This window comes from Cetorhinus maximus, chromosome 16 (assembly GCF_964194155.1).
Source record: "Cetorhinus maximus chromosome 16, sCetMax3.hap1.1, whole genome shotgun sequence".
Lineage (NCBI taxonomy): Eukaryota > Metazoa > Chordata > Chondrichthyes > Lamniformes > Cetorhinidae > Cetorhinus > Cetorhinus maximus.
This window is the reverse complement of record NC_135894.1, coordinates 61,135,595-61,154,705: the sequence shown is the minus strand read 5'-3', so window position 1 is coordinate 61,154,705 and position 19,111 is coordinate 61,135,595. Positions and strand designations below refer to the sequence as shown.

At 41.0% G+C, this 19,111-nt stretch overlaps 1 protein-coding gene across 10 annotated transcripts in view; it reads right to left on the bottom strand.

Moving 5' to 3' along the window:
* Positions 1–19,111, bottom strand: part of LOC144691611 (rho guanine nucleotide exchange factor TIAM1-like) — a 312,961-nt gene that overhangs the window by 52,596 nt on the left and 241,254 nt on the right. Inside the window, exon 1 of one of the 10 annotated variants that reach the window (XM_078559880.1) lies at positions 6,392–6,497. The exons of 7 other annotated variants lie outside the window; for them this stretch is intronic. Coding sequence is in view for 1 of the 3 variants with exons in the window: in XM_078559878.1 (XP_078416004.1) it covers positions 4,906–4,992 (87 nt within the window). In the remaining 2 variants the exon portion in view is untranslated. Of the gene's footprint in view, positions 1–4,878; positions 5,427–6,391; positions 6,498–19,111 lie in introns of those variants that run through there. 2 more of the 10 variants (XM_078559878.1, XM_078559879.1) reach the window with 2 other exon arrangements.

The following is a 19,111-nucleotide window of genomic DNA, read 5'->3' as shown; positions in this document are numbered from 1 at the left end:
TTTAATCCCTAACTATATACAACAAGATAGGAGGATAAGGTACACCTGGACATTTTCCATATTCTGAAGTTGATACCAGCGTCATAGCTGTGCCGAAACAACTTGAAGAGAAGCTAGTTCTTCAGCATTACTGTTATAGGGCTCAAAGTCTCATCTGTGTTCAGTGCCCTCAGATGTTATTTAGTGCCACATGGAATAAACCAAATCGGCTGGACAAGAGCATCAATGACAGGGGTTCTCAGGCGGAGGAAGAGTAAGGTCTAGCCTGAAATTTTGGCTGCAGATGCATACAACTGCTCTTGCGCTGTGCTATGCCACATTTTCTATGCTCCTGGAGCCTATTCCTCCTGTTCATCACCTTTGACTAGATGTGGTAGGACTACAAAGTTTTGCTTGAATCCATTGGTTATCAGACTGCTTAGCTCTATCTTTGGAATATTGGTTTTGGTGTTTAGCATACAGGTAGCCATGTGGTAAGCTTCACCAATTTGACATCTCACTCAGGTCTACCTGGCGTTCCTCCTGGCATGCCCTTCTACATTCTGTTCTGAACCAAGAGTGGGCTCACAACTTGATGGTAATGGATGAAAATGTGATGTGCTGGGCTATGAGCTTGCAGGTTGTGGCGTCTCACAATTCTGCCTCATTGGATGCCCAGCTTTGGACTGCTGGATCTGTCCTTAGCCCATTGCACTTAGCATGGTGTGACTGCCATGCTAATGGTGGAATGTGTCCTCACTGTGGAGACAAGACTATTTTTTCATAAGAACTACTGGTCACTGCTACCAATGCAACCCTGTGCTTGTGACAGGTTAGTTCAGCACCCATGGTACATTTCATGCCTTTCATTATCCTCAGTGCTTCAAGTGATCTTCAACATGGAACAGTACAGGTTGTTCAGTTGAAGAAGAGGGAGGTTGCGGGGTGGGGAGTGTGAGACAGAATAGGTGGTAATGATGATCTTTTTGCCTTTTAGAGATTTTAAAATTCAACACATTTGTTTTCTACTGTACAAAATAAACTTAAATTGGGATACAGAAAGACATCGTGGCTCATTTTGATGCAAGGCACGCAGAGTGAACCCAGGCAACGAAAGCTGTCAGCGGCCCAAACCAATTTTTCTGGGCGAGCCTCATTACCATATGTGTGGCAAGCTGCCCACACATTTAGAGCAGGTTACCAATTTAGGGGGACAAGTGAGGGCAAGAAATCTGATGGTTCATCGACAGAGACAATCTGGTTGAGTTACCTTCAAGTGACTGCGGAGAGGTGCGGAGATCACTGATCTGGCATGTCAATTCTTGTGGGACCAGGAGGAATATTAATGAGTATGTTAATTTATGGAGATCATTTGTTTTCCCCACTGGTACTTGAAAATCATATCAGGGTGCATTTACCTGGACACAGGGCCTTTGCATTTTATAATGAGATTCCTGTTTGGAACCTTGGCCTCTTATCTAAAGCTTCAATCAAAATGGCAGAAAGTGGAATGGCATCAGGAACAGGCAGAAAATCAGCACCAGTGTGTGTGTCTCTGTCTCTCTCATTCTCTGAGAGTTGTCAATAATTAGAATGCTTACATTTTTTATCAACAAAATATACTTGCACATTAGGATGTTCATTGCATAAGAAGCCCTTCCTAACAGGACGCTTACGGCATTCTGTATACCACGTTAGAAATTTGTCTGTTTTCCTACTGCCCGACAAACTACATTTGTCTGTTCTGACATCTTTACTCATCTTTTCCTTTCTCCACTGCTGTGATGACAGCTTTAATCAGCTATCAACAATGCATTTTTGATTAAAAGGAATGGTTTAGGAATTTAAGGGGAAAAAAAAAACATTGAATTGCTGCCTGACAAGTCTAAGCAAGCAAAAACACTGGTGATGCAGGATCAATGCACTCATGTTATTTTCAGCGATTGCCAGGAACAATTTTAGGGGCATGGACCAAAGATGGCATTCAATCCAATAATGCTAACACATAAAATCATGACATTCTATAATGCAGTTTGCACATGTTAATTAACATACAAGACAAAATTAACTCTTACAAAAGTTACCATTTCGGTAACACTGGAATTATATGAAGGGTAAATGGAAATTGTACACTAATTAAGGCTTTTAAACATTCATTATATATAAAACTAAAATTAGTATCACTACATTACACACAAAGTTCTCCTTTACTGATAAGATAAACTGACATCACAATTCATAAATGCACAAGCGGAGAGAGAGCTACAAATGACGTGAGTTGAAGTATGAATAAAGGAAATATTCAAAAGTAAAACCAGGAAAAAAGACAAGCATGACCAGAAAATTCTGTTACGAGCACAACCCAACTAGGGGGGAAGAAAACTAAATAGAATGGTTGAAACAGTTGAGTTGCAGGAAGGTTTCACATTCTGTTGAATGGCCTCTTGAATTGCATTATTCTCACCTACAGGTATTGTAACCTAGCAACACTTTAGTCAGACAAAAGCTTCTGTTGCCGAAAAACTGGCATTTTGTAACCACATTATCCAACAATTTTCTGTTAAAATAGAGCAAGCAGCCTATAAGTGTTAGTCAGAATTTTTTTAATGATTTTCTTTCTTGGGGCGTAGGCATTGCTGGCAACCTACATGCTCAAGGTTTGACACAACTATGTCCTCGGCCTAATCATCTTCTGATGCTTCATCAATGACCTTCCCTCAATCATAAGTGGGGGTGTTCGCGGAGATGTTTGCAGATAATTGCACAATGTTCAGTACCATTCGCGACTCCTCAGGTTTGGGCTGATAAGTGGCATGTTACATTTGTGCCATATAAGTGTCAGGCAATGACCATCTCTAACAAGAGAGTCATCGCCGCTGACATTCAATGGCATTACCACTGCTGAATCACCCACTATCAACATCCTGGGGGCTTACCATTGACCAGCAACTGAACTGGACTAGCCATATGAATACTGTGGCTACAAGAGCAGGTCAGAGGCTGGGAATTCTGGGGCGAGTATCTCACCTCATGAGTGCCCAAAGCCTGTCCACCATCTGCAAGGCACAAGTCAGGAGTGTGATCGAATACTCTCCACTTCCCTGGATGTGTTCAGCTCCAACAACATTAAAGAAGCTCAAAACCATTCAGGACAAAGCAGCCCACTTAAGTGGCACCCCATCCACCGCAATAAACGTTCACTCCCTCCATCACTGGCAAACAGTGACAACTGTGTATCATCTACAAGATGCATTGTAGCAACGCACCAAGGTTCCTTCAACAGCACCTTCCAAACCCATGACCTCTACCACCTAGCAGGACAAGGGCAGCAGATGCATGGAAACACCACCACCTGGAAATTCCCCTCCAAGTCACACACCATCACGGCTTGGAACTATATCACCATTCCTTCACTGTTCATGGGCCAAACTCCTGGAACTCAGTTCTGAACAGCACTGTGGGTGTTCCTACAATACATGGACTGCTATGCTTCAAGGCAGCAGCTCACCACAGCCTTCTCAAGGGCAATTAGGGATGGTAGTAAATGCTGGCCTAGCCAACGATACCCACATCCCTTGAACACATTAAAAAAAACTGAGTGGTGTGGTAGGCCACTTCATAGAGTAGCTAAGAGTCAGCCATGTTGCTGTGGGACTGGAGTCACATATTAGGCCAGACTGATTAAGGACAACAGGTTTACTTACAATACAAGAGGAAGAAAATTGGCCCATCGTGTCCAAGTTAGCTCATCCCACCTCCCAGTTCCTGGTCCTTAGGTTAGGAAACAGTGCGTTTCTGCCTCTGCTACCCCTTCTGGCAGTGAGCTCCAGACTCCCACAACCCTCTGGAAGAAAAACTCAACTCCCCTCAACCCTTCTACCAATTATCCTAGTTACTTACCTCTCTGCCAAATGAAATAGGTCTTTCCTATACACTCTATCTAGGCCCCTCAATTTTATTCAGCTCAATTAAATCTACCCTCAGCCTCAATTGTTCCAAAGAAAACAACCTAAGCCTATTCAATCTTTCCTCATAGCTAAAATTCTTTCTCACAGAACGTTACAAACCAGTTGGGTTTCTACAACATTTCAACAACTTAATGGTCACCTTTTATTTCCAAATTATGTTTTAAGTTCAAATTTAATTCAAATTTTCAAATTCCCATGGTGGGATTTCACTCATGCTTATGGATTATTAATCCAGTAAATTTACCATTACACTGCCATACCTCAATGATGAGGCGCACAATATTTTTTTCCACCCTTCATATCCTTGCACTTGTCAGCGTGGTGAATCCCTAATCTCAACCAGGAGGAGAATTACAGGCACAAAACCACCTTCTACCAATCTCTGCATATTGTTGCACTGCATTGCCATGTCATCTCATCCAACACACTTTTCAAATGGTGGTTAATTTTAAAATATACATCTTATTTTAATAATATACATAAAACTTCTACCAAACATCAAAATCATTTGCTTACTAGGTATCAAGATTGTTCAATATAATCAAATTGCAAATAACATATACACCATTGTTCCATAAATCAGTCATTTTATAACAAATAATGACAATGTCAAAGTTCAGTTATGTTTAAACAAAACAATAAAGATAATAGAAGCCTTGTTTGTAAAATAGACTACTCAGTTTTTCCTAACAGCAAGCATAACCGTTACAATCAAGTATAAAAAAAACTCAAAGGATTTTAGAATATGCCTGTTAATTTGTTATTTATACTGCATAATGAATAGAATTTGAAATGTTAATATAAATCGAAGCTGCTGCAGCCAAAATGCTGATGTAGCAAATACAATTTTTAAAAACCTTCAACAATAGATATTCTCTAAAAGCATAGACAACATTTTGAAATTATATATGGCTTGATTATTCAATCATACCTAGACAAACAATAATCGGATTCTCACCAAGTAAAGCATCTCGTAAATCGAGTCACAGGATCCTTTGATGTCCTGGTCTTTGGCCTTGTGTTTTACTCTCCAGAAGACTGACATTATAAAAAGAAATCCTTTACCTAATGAATAAATCTGCTTTGTTATTATACATTTATCATCAATTTTCCTCAGCTGAAATCTTAAAATGTGGCAGACGGTTCATCAATTGTAATAGCATTTGTTTTTCCTTCATATTTAAAATAGTTCAAATGTACAAGATGCTGTGCTTACTGTTCTTTCTATGCTATGCAGCGCTGCAGTACAAAGAATCAGTTCAGAATGGAGCAAATGCTGTAATCCTATTCTAACTACCTCAACCCTAAATCCTCAATGTTTATCTGAACTAGGATTCCAGTATCTGTTACAGCATGTCCAGCAATGAAGAGTAGTTCCTGTCAACAAAAGTGTTCTCATCGAACAGCAGCAAAAAGAACTAGCAGAAACACGAAAGATAGCCTGCCGAAGCTGACATCGGAATGTAACTGTCTGCTTCCTAGGGCGCTGGTTCATCTGATTGGTTTAGTCCCCCACTGGAATACTAATACTCAATTGTGTAAAGCTGCACTCAACTGCACAAAACTATCAAACACTGCAAAGAAAATTACCGGAAATGTCATCTATGGCTCTATGCGGTTGAATGGGTTGCATGTAAAAGGATGCCAATGTTTACAGCCCTGTAAAAGAAAGGCTCTTCTTTGAAGCTGAGAATCAGCTCTCTGGACAGTATCACAGAGGAATTCTATATTTTTTCTTCGCCTTTTTTCATACAGATTTGCAAATAATTATTCACACTATATAAAACCAACGTAATAATATGATTCAAATCATAACTGCTACAAAAGATTCTGCACGAATAATTATTCGTAATCAAATTTCCTTCTTAATTTCTTTGAATTCATCTACTGCACTCGTCACTTCAGAAGCAACCAGCAAAGAATCCTGAACAGATGGCATTTTCCCAAAGTACAAAACAGAGGCACAGCTGTCTGGTTTGAACATCATCCACATTTTCCCCCATTAAGACACACTTGAATAATAGTGTCAACTCAAACAAAGTAATCAAGTTATACAATGCAGCAAAGTACTAAAATCTACAAACATTACAGCAACTGACAAAAACTAAATGTGACAAGTTTAGCAAAACCTGCTGTTCTAACTTTAAGATGAAAATTCACAAAGGTTTCAAAACAAGGTAAGTATTCACACACTTGATTTTACTTTAAAGTTCATTACATGTCAAATATAAACAAATTCCAAGGAACTATTTTGCAAAGTTAAGAAAAATCAAAGCTCACAGTTCTGTTCAGTTGTTTTTATAGAAACAGTTGGATCAGATTCTAATCAGTTCTCAGTAAATATTTGGATGGTTATTACAGACATTCTTAGGGAATCTTGGTGAAAGAGCTTACATGATGTTAAATGACTTTTCTAAACTAATAAGCATATCTGCTCAGCCTACCTGTTTGTAACATCAGTTTCAAAATCTGTTTTATCTCAGCAAGGGTCAAGATACTCTAAAACTTCAGCTATTTTTCATTCATCTGAAATACTAAGCATTGTTTTATGAAAGTTACTGCTGTTGGACTCCTGAAAGCTTCAATATAATGTAATTAAAGGGCGGGGTATACAAGTTAAAACTTGTATTTCGTACACTTGAAGTACAACATCATAAAGAACTTAAGAGATTGGGATGCAAAGCAGAAGGCACTTTCAGGATGCACATGATACTTATTTTAAAAACAGTAACTACTTAAGCATAAACAACTGCAACGTATTTTTTCCTTGAAATATGCCAAAAGTTTTAATACAAGTAGACAAATAGTAACTATGATGGTTTTAAAATTAAAAATTGAGCTGCGTACATTTTGCAAGCTTATACCATTATTTTGCTACCATTATACTTTCATGAAGAAGAGCTTTAAAAGCTCTAATCACTCCCACTAATTACAGTGTTCACTTCATTGCTCCTCAAAATTTGTTAATATTGAACTGTAGTAATTGTAGATATTTTCACTTATGTTAGTTATTTCCTTGTATCTGGTTTTAAGAGACAGTTATAAACTTGCAAACTGCTTTACCACTGCAAACTAACAAGTCTGTTTACTCAAGCAGTTCCATTCAAGGAACTAATGCCTTAGTTATACCTAGTCTTGGTCAGATACCGTCAGGAGTATTATGTTCAGTTCTGGCAACACACCTGAAAAGAATATGCCAACCAGAGAGTGGGTACTGTACAGATTTACAAGAATACCTGAGCATAAAGGGATAAATTGAGGACAGGTTACATAGGGCAGAATCTTCTGCTTGGCATGTGGGGACGGGCCCCGCACGCCAAAACATAAAATGATGCTCAGTGACATCGGGCATGTGTCCCAACGTCACAGCGCATCATTCCGATCTTTACTTCGGCAGGCGCACACCAGAGCCGGCTGCGCACCCGCCGAACTGTCAAAGGCCTATTAAGTCCATTAATGAACTAATTGAAGCAATTGTCAGAGCTTAAAGTTGGCAGGCAGGCAAAGAGCCCAGGCGGCCTTTGCATTTTATTAATGAAATAAAAATGATCAAAATTCATAAACATGTCCCAGCTCATGTGACACTGTCGCATGAGGGGACATGTCTGAATAATTTTTTAAATTCTTTTTTCAATTTTTCATAATGAAATTAATATCCGAGGCAGCTCTGTGCCTCAGGGAGATTTCTGCACTCTTTCGCACGCATGCCTCTCCCTCCTCCCCCCGCCCACACAGGTAGCGCTGAGCGCTTCTGGGTGCGCATCACGCCAGGCAGGCCTTAATTGGCCCGCCCACGTAAAATGGCAGCGTGCAGCTCATCGCAGGCAGCAATCGGCTCTGCGCCTGCCTGCGCCCGCTCCCGATCAGCCCGCCCGACAGGAAGAAAATTCTCCCCATAAGCTTGGGTTGCATTCCCTTGAGTTTAGACAGCTGTGTTCAGCATGATAGAAGGATTTGATAGAGTAGGTAGAGAGAAGGAATTTCCTCTGGTGAGGAAATCAAGAGCAATGGAGAACAATCTTAAAGTTAGAGCTAGAATAGGGCTTTCCAAACCATGGGTCACGACCCCCAAAGGGGTAGCAGAAGTCACATTTGGAATTGCAAGCTCCCCCTCCTCTGAGCAGCAATAGCAACTGTAGAGAGCAAACAACACAATCTGAAGACACTGGCGGGATGGCCCTGGACCAATTCCACCAAACAGCATGGGGCGGATAGTGAACCCAAAATGCTCTTTAACTTCAGGAAAAAACTTCTAGTGGCAAGTTTGAGTGGACCCATGATGTTGCGTGCTGACTTGGTGCAGCTAGAGGTTGGCAGGTGCAACTCAGCCACTTCCTGAGTGTGGGAAAAAGTGACAGGTCACGTGGCTGAGCTGGGAAGGTAAGTGGTGGCTGCCAACTATACAGCGTTTATGCTCCTGTCTGCCTGTTGCACAGGCTCACCTACCTCAGGCTAGTGACTCTGCTTCTCAGGTACCAACAACTAGACCAAATTAGGGGAAGGTGCTGGGGAGGGAGCGAGTGGCGGGAAGGGGTGTGGAGGGGGGGATAGGGAGGTTGAGAAGAGGAGGTGTGTGTGTGTGACATTGAAAGAGGGGCTGTTAAGTGACTAAATGAAGGGAAGGGGTTGGGAAGAGGGGTTAATGAGTGAGTGCAGGGGAAGAGTTTTGGGAAGAGGGTTGCGGAATGAGTGAATTTGGAGAGGTGGGGTGTTTGGAAGAGGGGCATGTGTGTGTGGTTGGGGGAGAGGGGCTGATTTACATGTGCGCAGGGGCGGAGGAAGAGGGGCTTCACTGAGATTTCTGTTACCAGGGAGTATGGGGAGCTTGGCTGAAATCTCCAAATTAATAAAATAACATTGTTACAAAGTGGTTTAAAAGATTTTCACATTTATATGATGGATTATTATATATTGATCAATAATACATTAGAAATCATCTATAATAATTAAAGAGAGAGTCACAATCTGCTTCATTGCTGTTTTGTTTTTGCTGGCATCTGGGATCATGTTAATTTTCAGGTGTTAAAAGTGGGTAACATTGGAAAATAGCTTGGAAAGCACTGAGCTAGATATTTCAGATGTGACATCAAGGCACTTTCTCCACACAAAAGGTGATGGAAATGTGGAATTCTGTTCCTTAAAAGGCTATGAATGTTGGGTGAATTTAAATTTTCAGGACAGAGTTTGACAGTTTTTCTATTATTTACAAATAACAACGGCCAAAGGTCAAAGGTGGGTTAAAGGAGTTGAGGTACAGATTGGCCATGATCTAATTCAATGTCAGGACAGGTTCTGGGGGATGAATGTCCTACTCCTGTTCCTAAGCTATTCACAATTGCAGTGATTATGGAATTACAGGAATCATCAGGGTAACTGTAATTCTAAATTCCAGAGAATTGTTGAGAAGTTAAAAAGGTTTTTCCTCTGCCCCCTAATATAAGTAGATTGTAATAGCATAGAAGACCTAAAGACACTTGAGCTCATCCAGAGTTGCACTTGACAACATAAATGTAGAATTACTTACATAAATATTACCAACATATCAAGAGGTAAAAGCAAAAGGCAGTCTTCCAGACTGAACAATCATAAGCACTGCTCGCATTTTTTGGGGCAGATGTTGGTATCAAATCTGCCACTGTCATTTACACGTCCTCTGTGCCCAACTTTTGTTTCTTTTCCCAGTTCTGATGAAAAGTCATCAACCTAAAACATTCATTCTGTTTTTCTCTCTACTGGTGCTGCCTGAACTGCTGAGTGTTTCCAGTATTTTCTGTTATTGTTACAAAATGAATATGAAAACAAAGCCTGCAAGGGATATCAAAGGTTAACAAAATTGTACCTGTCAATAGCCTCTAAATGGGGCTGGATGTGGGTTTCACGTGCCTGCTTATTTGCATTCTGCCTGCTGCAGACTTGGTTGTAAAATGAGTGTAAGCAGTTAAACTACCTAGAAACTTCCGTGCAACTTTTAAAAACATAATTCAGTCTGCACCTTTTTGGCTACATATTGGAGGAAAACAGGCAACAGTACTGGGCTCTTTCATTCACTTATTACTTCATTGCCTTTGTTACCAATACTCTTGGGCAGAGATCAGACTTGACAGACACAACCTGGATTCTGAGGGCAGGATAGCATAATAACAAATTAGAGAAGGCAGAGGTAGAACTTCACTGACTCGGACTTCCAAGGCCTCCTTCAGGAAATCAGAGGCAGCATGGACAGATTCTTAGGTTTGGATGCCACTCAGCCACACAAAAATGCAACTCATGTCATTTCAAGGGATGGGCACTGAGTGGCAACTCCTACAACCCCAAGTCTGTAGAAAACTGCCGCACAAAGTTCAATGACTTCACCAGAGTTGGCAAGGTACTACCTGGTAGGCCGTGCCCTCTTTGAACCCTTAGCTCCATCACGTGTTGCTCCTCCTCCATGATAATGGCACATCACCTTGCAACATGCATCACATGGCAACTGCGGCACTTCAAATATCTGAGTATAAGTTAACCAGAGATCAACAGCAACGGAAACCAAGGAAACAGTTGCCATGCCACTGGCTCTCACTCTGATATGTGCAATTTTTTCTGATTCTACTTATAACTGGCTTAGTTAAAATCTCAAAATGATGGAGCTTGATGAATTTGTACTGGGGCACTACAGTATTATAAAGGGCCATTGTTACCCGCACTATTCAGTACCTGTAGAAACTCTTGCTATCCATTTTTACATTTCTAGCTAGCTTCCTCTCATGCTCTAATTTCTTTCTTCTGAAGTAGGGGATAGGTTAGTGGGCAGGGGTGATTAAATGACAAAGGTATCATGGAACAAAAGGGAGTGGTAATGGTAGTCATAAAAAAAGAAAACGTTGATCCAGAGTGGGTGTTAATAGCAGCATAAAGGAGAGCGTTGTCTGAAAGCAAAACAATGAAAACAAAATATAGACTGGCAGTTGGGAGAAAAGAATTCAAAATTCATGGTCTGAAGCTGTTGAACTCAATGTTGAGTCCAGAAGGCAGTAAAGTCCCTAGTCGGAAAATGAGATGCTGTTCTCCAAGCTTGTGTTGGGCTTCAATGGAACATTGTAGCAGGCCAAGCACAGAATGTGGGCATATGAGCAAAATAGTGAATTGAAATGACTTGCTTGCAGACTGAGTGAAGGTGTTCCACAAAGCGGTCACCCAGTATGCATTTGGTCTCCCTAATGTAGCGGAGACTGCATTGGGAGCAGCAAATACAGTAGAATAAATTGAAAGAAATACAAGTGAATTGCTGCTTCACCTGGAAGAAATGTTTGGGGCCCTACACAGTGAGGAGGGATGAGGTAAAGGGGCAGATGTTACACCTCCTGTGGTTGCAAGGGAAGGTGCCTTAGGAAGGAGGTGAGCTGTTGGGGGTGATAGAGGAATGGACTAGTGTGTCGCAGAGGGAATGGTCCCTTCAGAATGCTGAAAGGGGAGGGAAAGACATGTTTATTAGTGGCATCATGCTGGAGTTGGCACTGTCAACCACAATGGAGAAAGGGGGTAATCCTCAGCTGAGGAAAAAGGAAGAAATGTCGGAAGTGCCGTTGTGGAAGGTAGCATCATCAGAATAGATGCAATGGAGATGGGGAAACTGGGAGAATGGATGTTCGGAGGTGGAGTGTTGGTACAAGGGGAGGTAGGAAGAGGTGTCTGAGTGTTGGTGCTCAGCCTCCGCAAGATAGAGGTCTGTATACCAGACAACAACAGCACCATCTTTGTCAGCAGGTTTGATAACGAAGTCAGGGTTAGACCTGAGAGAACAGGGTGCAGCAAGTTCAGAGGGAGACAGGTTAGAATGGGTGAGGGAAGCAGAGAAATTCAGAGCAGAGACAGCTGATGTCATGCTGACAGTTCTCAACGAAAAGATCAAGAGCAGGTAAGAGGCCAAAGGGAGGGGTCCAGTTGCAAGGAGAATTCTGGAGGCAATGGAGGAAGAGTTCAATGTTATGCCAAGCCCGATATTCATTGAGATGGGGCGTAGGGGGATAAAACTGAGTCCTTTGCTGAGCACAGATTGTTCTGCATCAGAGAGGGGAGGGTGAGAGGGTAAAGTGAATATAGGGCGAGATGTGGGATTAGAAGAAGGGAAGAGGTCAGAGCGAAGGGAAGGGGAGGAAGTGTCCACAGGGGCGTCGGTAATCATAAGTTGTTGGAGTTTGAGTTCCTTAACACCCAAAAGGAAAAGAAAAAGTTTCTTGTTAAGGTGTCAGATGAGATGATGATTGAAGTAAAACAGGGGAATAGGGCAACTTTAAGATAGGGTGAGTCGGTATTGCTGGAGATAGAGGTCGACTGTGCACATGGTGGCACATGGCACTCAGGACATGGATCTCAAGACGCAGTGAGAACAGGAGTCCAAGGAACATCATATGCCCAGAAGACTCAAATTGGACTCGAAACATTAACTCTGTTTCTTTCTCCATGGATCCTGCTGTATTTTTCCAGCACTTTCTTTTGCTATAAAAGTAGGGAAGTCTTGTTAGAATTTACAGGGTATTGGTGAGACCACACCTAGAGTACTGCATGGTTTTGGTCTTGTTATTTAAGGAGGGATATACTTGCCTTGGAGGCAGTTCAGAGAAGGTTGATTAGGTTGATTCCTGGGATAAAGGGGTTGTCTTATTAGGAAAGGTTGAGAAGGTCGAGCTCAAACCAGCTCAGCCTCCTGGACAGGCACAGGATCCTAGCATCACATGAGCCTGAAGGAAGTCACATGTGATTAAAATTCACAATTTGAGTATTATTAATTTCTATATCTATTGAGGGGATTGTACTGATCTTATTGAAACGTATAAGATTCTGAGATGGCTTAACAGGGTAGTTGCTGAGAGAATGTTTCCCCTCATGGAGCAATCTAGAACTAGGGGCCACAGTTTCAAAATATGGGGTCTCCCATTTAAAATAGAGATGAAGAGGAATTTCCCGTCTCGGAGAGCCATTACTCTTTGGAATTTACTACTCCAGAGAGCAGTGGAGGCTGGGTCATTGAATATATTCAAGGCTGAGTTAACAGATTTTTGATCTACTAGATAGTAAAAGGTTATAGGGGTGGGGTGGGTGTGTGTGTGTGGGGGGGGGTTGGGGGGCATGCAAGCAAGTGGAGTTAAGGCCACAATCAAATTATTGAGTGGCTAAGCAGGCACAAGGGGCCTACTCCTGCCTCTATTTCTTATGTTCTTATGTAGAAGGAAGGAAATGCTTCTGAACAGAAAAATGGCTGTGTCTCCAGGTTCCTGAATGGTGCTTTTGAGGCCCTACTCCAGGTCGTGGACAGAAGGAAGCAGAAAGTCCTCCAGGCAACAGCTACATTGCCAGACATTGCAGAGGAGTTCAATGTCACAGAAGATAGAGATATCCAACACCAGGTAAATATCAAGGCTTCACACAGAACATTAGGACCATTTGCTCCAACATAGACCAATTGCGGAACTCCATCTACGTGACTACTGTGCCTATTGTGATGAAGCCTCTCTTGACAGCACTCATAGTTGTTGCGCAAGCTCAGCAAACTATTATATTGGCTTTAGGAAGCCACTGTTGATAGATTGACAGTTCCTCACTCTTGCAATTTGTTCTTGAGCAGAGTTAGAGGTCTGCTATGGCTCTGTCCAAGGAGAATAGCCTTGGCTATATTGGAGAGGCACCAGTTGTTCTCTCTCAGGATGACAAATGCTTGCTCTCATGCCACCCAATCAGCAATGCCCTTGTTAGTGCCCGAGATGCAGGCGGAACAAACCGTTCTAGCCCATGTCAAGGTGCTCCACTCTGCAGCCTTTCAGCTCCCTCAATCGTATCATATGCTTCTAACATTTCAAGGGCATGAGAAACATGTTGAATGTGACAGGCTGTAGCAATACAATATTTCTAGAAATGGCTCTATTTTGGTTATTGGAACAACCAAAAGGAACAGTACCTAGCTGCACTACCCAGTTGATAACTATTTCTGTCAATCTAACGCTGGTTTCCGAATACTATTATGTGGTACAACCTCATTGTTATCATTCTTTTCAATACCTTCCTCCTGTTGCTCATCTGCAAAATATATGCATGCACGCACACACACACACACACACACACACACACCACACACACACACACACACACACACAGTAGTAACTGAAGGTTTAGCCTCTCCTGCTGTCTATCAGGGATCACACGATGTCCTTGAAGACTCTGACCAATGAGTCCTAAGCACGGGCAATCGGGGTGGGGGGAGACTTCCTGATGAGAGTCCTGATCGAGCATGTAGCACCTGAAAAGCTCTCTTTAATAAAGTTTATCTGTTTCTTGTTGAAATCTATCCTCTCTGTCAGTCATTACATTTGGCGACAAGGGTAAAATAGCTCCAATGGTGCACCTCACCTTGTTATCGTGAGTACATCAAATCTTGAGAAAAAGAAAAAACTACTCAGCAGTCATGCCACTCTTCGGTAGAATCGATCCTTATGATGTGAGTATGGAAGACTGGAGCCAGTATGTAGAGTGCCTTGGTTTTTGTTCCATAGCGAACACAATTAGCACAGAAGAAAAGCAGAAAGCCATCCTTCTGAGTACATGCGGTAGCAAGACTGACAGCCCCGAACACACCCAATTCTAAATCCTTTAATAAATTAGTGGACCTCGTGAAAACGCATTTCCAGCCAAAGCCATCCGTAATAATGCAGCGCTTTAAATTTAATTCCAGAGTTAGGGCCCCAGGAGAGTCCCTCGCAACCTATGTAGCAAATCTTATGCAGTTGACAGAACACTGAGACTTCAGGAACGCTTTAAATGATAAGCTGCGGGACCAATTAGTTTGTGGAGTTCAGGACAATGTACCGTTCACTCGCCGAAGGGTCGACATCGACTTGGAGCATGCCCTAGAAATCTCTCTCACCATGGAAATTGCTGAGAGAGACTTGCAGGCTTTGCAACACATACAACATGGTGCTGCTCTTCATGTGGGACGGGAACCTACCACTGGGTGTGGTGCGAAAACCAGACCCACAGCATCGAAGCAAGAGGCAACGCCGCTATTAGTAACATGAAAAGGCCTAGTAAAAACACTTCAGCAGAGACTCCAAGGTTAATTTGTCATAGATGTGGGGGTGACCACGCACCGGGCACATGTAAATTCAAGGAGACAGAATGCCATAACAAAGGTCATGCAGTTAAGGCAATGCAGGGCAAAGTCAAGACAGCCCATAAAGCAGCAAACCAACATGGTTGAATTTAAAAATACAGCGGTATCTGAAGCTGCTGACATCTATTCCCTGCATAACATAACTGCTGTAAAAACCAAACCTATCACTTTCACAATCCAAGTTAATGGGAAGCCACTAATAATGGCGGTGGATACGTGAGCCTCAACTACAGTAATGGGAGAGCACACATCCAAATACCTTAATGAAGGTACCCAGCCATTAAACCTGGAACTGACAACTGCTGAATTAAAGCCATACAGTGGAGAATCTATTCAGGTAAAAGGCACCACCACAGTATCAGTGTCTTATAAGCAACAGACAGCCCAGCTGCCAGTGATAATAGTGAAAGGAGAAAGACCTAGTCTTCTAGGCCGAGACTGGTTATAGAAAATCAAGCTTGACTGGTCTGAGATATTTCAACTGAAAACAGGAGGAGTTCCTGAACTGCTAAAGAAATATGAAAGCATATTTCGGGGCAAATTAGGTAAGTTATGGCTTGCAAGCAAAAATATATGTGGATCTTCAAGGGACACTATGTTTCTTTAAGGCCAGACCTGTGCCTTATGTGTTGAAGGAGATGGCGGATGCAGAACTGTGCCAGTTAGAAAAGCTATGCATCATCCAACCTGTCCAATTTTCGGAATGGGAAGCACCCATTGTTTCAGTGGTTAAGCCTGGTTAAACCATACGCATTTGTTGGGACTATAAATTGACCATAAACAAGGCAGCAAAACTAGATTAGTTGACCTATAAGTCAACCTAGAATAGACATGACCAATGTCTCTGTAGAGTTGCCAAACACAGAACTGCCACTTTCTAATGATGTGTCTCATGCTGCAGTTCCTGATCATGTCGATCCTGTTGAGGAACCTCAAGTGGTAGAGCTAAGCTGCTCTTGCCGTATAAGTAGAGCACCTCAGAGACTTAGTCTTTAATCACCTTAATTTGTATATAAATGTATATGTTGTTGGATATTCAAATGTTCCCTGTAAATAGAAACTGTAAAAAACTAAAGGGGTAGGAAATGTAGTAACTGAAGGTGTAGTCTCTCCTGCTATCAGGGATCACATGATGTTCTTGAAGGCTCCAACCAATGAGCCCTAAGCAAGTGCAATAGAGGAGGGGGAGGGGGCGGCTTCCTGATGAGACTTCTGATCAAGCATGTAGCACCTAAAAAGCTCTCTGTAATAATGTATATCTATTTCCTGTTGAAACCTGTCCACTCTGTCAAGTCATTACACACACGCTAACAGGAAGTGTACACAGAAGTGATATATATTCAGTGTAATGCGTTATGCATACATACACATCCAACTATCCAGTCAAGAAGGAAATGACATTTGATGCTTTCATTTCCATTTCCTCACTGATATGACTGCAACATTTCATCTGACCTACATAAATTGTGGTAAAGGCATTTAATTTGACGATGTAAATCACATTTTGTGCCACTGAATTTTATAATGACATAAAAATAGATGAGCTATGTTGCCTCAAGGCATACAATGTTGGCATATCATTAAATACATCTAATCTCATGAGTTGCTACTAGTAATTGACAAATGGATAATATGCCTTTAGTGGATACACTATCAGCCAATTCACAACAAACAAGCTTGACCAATTCAAATGAAGTATCAAAGCATATGCACCAAGATCAACGAACTGTAATTTCTAATTAAAACACTAAAATTGACTGAGTAAAATGTAGCTACCATTGTTGACAAGATAGCTCCAATCAAGAAGCAGTGCCAGGAAGGTGATAAAAGTGTTGCGATATTATTTCATTCAAGCATAATAGGGGACAGCTGAAAATGCAAAACTTAGATTTAAAACAAAAACACAAAAAATTTAGTCACTTTAATGCTTGATTGGCTAGACGTTGTATGTACTGTATTTTTAAATTGAGGATAATCTACTAGGTTAATTTTAAACCTCACTCATTAAAAAACAATTAGCTAAACAATGCTGGAACATATTTATTCTAAATTTGAAGAGGTTCCAATCACTGTTGTTTCACCAAGTTTAATTAAATGAGTACACAAAATAGGGATTTTCAGAATTTACACACTTTTTCTGAATGAACTTGGCAAGAAACAGAGAAGGTACTTTGATTAATAAGCATATAAAATAAGAGCTATAATATTAGGAGCTGGAGCTGAAAATGAGATTGAATATTATAATCTACATCAAAATGTCAATAAAAGAACTAATAAATGTTTCAGTACTTCAGTGAGAAAGCAACCATCACTTTGCAGCACTATGAGTACCAAAGCAACTGACGCAACCATATCTTAAACTGAATGACGAATATCCTATGGACAGCCTATAATATGTGGCTGTAGCTACCCTGCATAAAGCAAGCCTGTTCATTGAGAGCGATCGACATCAGTTATCTTAGACAAAATCTTATTGCCCACATTTGATAAAAATATTAGGCAATACACTGGAAAATTCAAAAATATCTTTGCATTTCTTCAGAACAAAAATGGTAGCAACCTCCTAAGTTTTTGACTCAAACATCTCAAACTCTGGAACGAAATGAAGTAAAAATTGTAAATGTAATTGTAAATGTGACTGAGCCATCTGTGCCAGAGGTTTTCTACTCTTTAACAAGACTACGACTGTCTCTCCTCCTCTAGAGGAGCATAACCTGTGAGCTTGACTACAGAAGCAAATGCAGCAATCCCACCATCTGCTCTCCATATTACTTGCGGACTAAAATATCAGATGCGTGGGTGCTAAATGCACTTATTTAAGAAAATTTAGTTATCCATGCTATTACTGAGAATGGGCCAATCTTAGCTTTATTGTAAATTAGAGGTGTCCGAACTACAGTGCACAAACCCTGCCAATCTGACTCGCGAAACCCTGGTGACTCAGTTGTAGTTGCACTTATATTTCCTTCTGGTGCTTTGTCTTATTTGAGTATTGTTGAACTGGAGGTTCACAAAGATTAGTTTTTAATATTGTCTCATTGGCAAATACAACCTTAATCTGAACAAAAAGGAGAGTCAGTGCCTGCAGTTTGAAATATATATGTGATCCTTGAAGTTTCACAATATACACCTATACCTTCTAGAGAGACCAAAAGCTTGAACACACCTCTTGTTAATTATGTCTATGTGCATGTGTATATGGGTGGGTGCATGCACTTGCACCTCCTTTCATCTTGCATGACTGCAATGCCAACAACTCACCACAAACAAAGTTTAAATTTCAACCTGCTCTGAATAAGCCTGAAACCAATTTTCCTTGTCTTGCAAAACAAGGTTTTCAAAATCCATCTGACATTCTAGACATATAGTTCGGAAACATTTCCCATTAAATAACAGAATGTGCCCAGAAACATGGCATTCACTATCACAATCTGCTAAAAACAAAATCCATATGCAATGGAGAATGATCTAAAGGAGGATTAATTTAATATTACTTTATTTCATTGACTCCAAAAGATCAACCTACACAATGCAGAAAGCAGTTCAATAGAAAACTATTTTCTAGTTTGAGAATAATATAATAATTCTTCTTTAACCTATGCATTTGCACATCAGTAAGACTTAAAGGGGCATGTCACCAGAGATTTTGTTTTGGCTAATTTTAACCTAACCCAACTAACAGGAAACTGACAGGATCAGATCTGTTGTCTATTTTACACCAATATTATTTTCCATTACAGTATGTGGTTGATCTGATTCTGCAAGTTTCTTGCCAGTCTGGTTAAGTGAAAAACTAATGTGCTTCAAGGAGCCTTGCGAGAGGTTAGAAGCATAGTAGGAACACATTGTATTAATAAAATTCAAAATCACTCCTGTCATCAAACATCAAATAGGAGTATGTGACAGAAAAACACCAATTGGAAATTCAGAAGAGTTTAATTTGAGCAGATACACATTCATGTAGTAGATTGTATAACCCATTCAATTCCTTCACAAAATGGCACAGTGAAGATAATAGGAG